Source organism: Antrostomus carolinensis, unplaced genomic scaffold (genome assembly GCF_000700745.2).
Source record: "Antrostomus carolinensis isolate BGI_N321 unplaced genomic scaffold, ASM70074v2 scaffold28609, whole genome shotgun sequence".
Lineage (NCBI taxonomy): Eukaryota > Metazoa > Chordata > Aves > Caprimulgiformes > Caprimulgidae > Antrostomus > Antrostomus carolinensis.
Window position 1 is genome coordinate 3,191 of NW_010338369.1, and position 261 is coordinate 3,451.

The 261-nt window shown below is 55.9% G+C and overlaps 1 protein-coding gene across 1 annotated transcript in view; it reads left to right on the forward strand.

Moving 5' to 3' along the window:
• The window catches only part of LOC104530804 (ras-specific guanine nucleotide-releasing factor 1-like), a 5,273-nt gene that overhangs the window by 2,965 nt on the left and 2,047 nt on the right, over positions 1-261 (forward strand). Inside the window, 1 exon segment of the mRNA XM_010175499.1 lies at positions 165-258. Within this exon segment, the coding sequence (XP_010173801.1) occupies positions 165-258 (94 nt within the window).

Below are 261 nucleotides of genomic sequence, written 5' to 3' on the forward strand. Positions count from 1 at the left end.
CACCCCAGGGGACCTGCAGCCTTCCTGGGGAGAGGCTTCCTCCTCTATATCAGAGAGAATCCTTCAGAGTCTGCTGACTCTGGAGTCCCACCCTCCTCCCTTCCCCAAAGCCCCCAATAAGCCCCCAGTTTTCTTTAGTATTTTTTTCTGGTTTGCTCCCCAAGTTGTGACCCCCCGTGTGTCCCCTACCTGGGAATGTACCTGACCGACCTGGCATTCATTGAGGAGGGGACCCCCAATTACACTGAGGATGGGCTGGTG